At 39.9% G+C, this 2,500-nt stretch overlaps 1 protein-coding gene across 1 annotated transcript in view; it reads right to left on the reverse strand.

The window, feature by feature from the left end:
* LOC144971123 (transmembrane protein 163a-like) overlaps nt 1–2,500 on the reverse strand; it is a 44,130-nt gene that overhangs the window by 33,102 nt on the left and 8,528 nt on the right. The window contains exon 3 of the mRNA XM_078911545.1: nt 2,349–2,468. Coding sequence (XP_078767671.1) covers nt 2,349–2,468 — 120 coding nt within the window. The remainder of the gene's footprint in view (nt 1–2,348; nt 2,469–2,500) is intronic.

Below are 2,500 nucleotides of genomic sequence, written 5' to 3' on the forward strand. Positions count from 1 at the left end.
CTCCAAAACACAACAAAAAAACTAACAAACAAAAGAGAAAGTGTGTGTCTCATGAATCACATTATTTCAGTCAGTTACAAAGCCAGCAGAATAACATTTGTCTCCACTATACTTTCTAATCATTTTGTTTTGGTTGTTCTTTGACGCAAATCCTTCGATTTCTAGTCTCCCTTCACCCGCAACTCACGAGCCGATTAGATTCAGTCTTTTTTTAGGTTTTGCCCACAAAAATTAGTACTTTCGACGATCTGCACTTATCTTATAGTTTTTTAAAGCCAGTGTCAACAGCGACAGGACACGTTTTGCCTCTGTCATTCGCGACCGACGTATTTCTTTCCGAATCGAAGCTCTCTATTCTAAAAATAGCTGCTTTCTTGTTGGCGCTATGGGGTAACCTAGTAACTAGTCTCAGTCTAAGCTTGTTTAAGTCCTGCCTCAGCAAAAGACTAAAACTTGGCCAAACTTAGTCCGAAGGTGCCGTGATTTTAATCTGGGACTTGTTTAGTCAGCTCAAATGAAATCCGGTTTTTTCAAGTTCTTGACTAAAGTCAGAGATAGTCTGAGACTAAGCGCTAGTCCGCGTTCGTGAAAACAGACCCAGATGAATAGGGCGGGTGTTTCAACAATTCCCACGAGTATCCCCCAAGAAGCTCTTTCACAACTCTAAACTTGTAAACAGGGGCATTGTCATGATGCAGAATGTCGCCTCGTTCAAGCAAAGTGGGGCCTTTTTATTCGTATCGCTGTTCTCTGCTTGTCTTTAAGAACAAATCTGTAATGGTTTCCATTAATAGTTTTTGACCAGGTGGGACAGGCCCGTTCAGTATAATGCCACGTGTGTAAAAGAAACGATTTGCATCAATTTCTTCTCTCCTTGTTTTCTGCGAACCTTCTGTGGTATTGGTGCATTCGAATCAAGCCAATGAGTACACCCACGTTCCACGTTTCATCGCCAGTGACAATTCTTTTCAGAAACTCATCTTCCTCAACATAATTTTAAAAGATTTGAGCTATTTGATCGCATAATTGTTTTTGCTCTTCTGTCAACAAATGAGCACTCACTTTGCGAAAACCTTTTTCTTTCCAAGTTCGTTGGTCAATAGTTGTAATGGACACACCGTTTCACTTATCTTCCTACACGTTCTTCTTGAATCATCTCGTTCTCACAACAGTATTGCCACAAGTGACAGCAGGAAGTCTCCCAGTGTGCTCCTCATCCTGCATGTCGGATCTCCCATGTGCAACTTCCCTTGCCCACCTTGTAACAGATTGAAGTGAACGAGCATTGTGCTCCAAAATTTTACGAAGGTCTCCGTGTGTTTCGACAGCAGACTTGCCGAGAAGAGTTGAAATTTTGATGACAACCCGAACATTATAACGTTACATCAATGTTTTGCTCGTCCATTTTCCTTACGCTTGGACAAGGGGTAAAAGTACAACAAACTTACCACGTCACAGCTCTATGATACAACAAAAACCAATATACTTGAAATTTGGCATCGAGTTTCTTAGATATGACGTATTATTGTCTCAATTTTGATCGTTTTAGCTTGCTTATTAGCGACGTTATAGAAGAGAGAAACTTAATTCTGAAATACACCTCGTATGCCATATTAACCAGTTAACTGTCGTACTCTGGAAAAACCTCGTATTTAAAATTTGGCCAGAAAACTCGTACTTCAAATATCTTGGACCTCACGAGATCCTAGGTTTGAGTGTTTTTGCCAAGATGAGGTTCATTTAATTCGATCGATATTTGAAGGGTGGGTTTTCTGGCCAAATTTTCAAATACGTGTTTTCCAGTGCACGACAGTCAACTGTTTAACTTGATATCCCTGTTATTCCTTTCCGTGTGGAAGTCATTGACCGTAAAATATGAACGACATCATGAATTGGTAATGTGCAAAGTAATGACAACTGAATCTAAATATTGAAATATGAGTTGAGGGCTCGCCACTGCAGTTTTACTACTAAAATGGTTAGTTGGAAAATCAATCACACAATTAATGCTTTTAAGGTCTCCACATACAAGGTGCTGAATATAATAACATTATTCGGCAGATATTCATTCCAATGATATTATGTGATCTTCACGAAGAAATAAGAAAAAAAAAAAAAAAGAAGAAGAAGAAGAAGAAGAAGAAGAAGAAGAAGAAGAAGAAGAAGAAGAAGAAGAAGAAGAAGAAGAAGAAGAAGAAGAAGGAGGAGGAGGAGCAGGAGGAGGAGGAGGAGGGGTAGGAGGAGAAGGAGGAGGAGGAGGAGGAGGAGGAGGAGGAGGAGGAGGAGTGGGGCCAGGACGTAATGTCATAAGCTATGTATATTTATGAAAACGGATAGATAGCACTCACATATTCCTATGATTCCTGTAACCAGAGAGAAAATGGCCGACGTCCAGGAGAAGATTAGCACCAGCTTTTGAAGTTTTACCGCAACCTTTTCATCTATGTATATTTCATTTACCAACTGAGCTGGAAAAAAATAAAATTGGGAGGGGAATGAT

Source organism: Berghia stephanieae, chromosome 4 (genome assembly GCF_034508935.2).
Source record: "Berghia stephanieae isolate SIO BIC M18660-M18661 chromosome 4, UCSD_Bste_1.3, whole genome shotgun sequence".
In the NCBI taxonomy this organism is placed as follows: domain Eukaryota; kingdom Metazoa; phylum Mollusca; class Gastropoda; order Nudibranchia; family Aeolidiidae; genus Berghia; species Berghia stephanieae.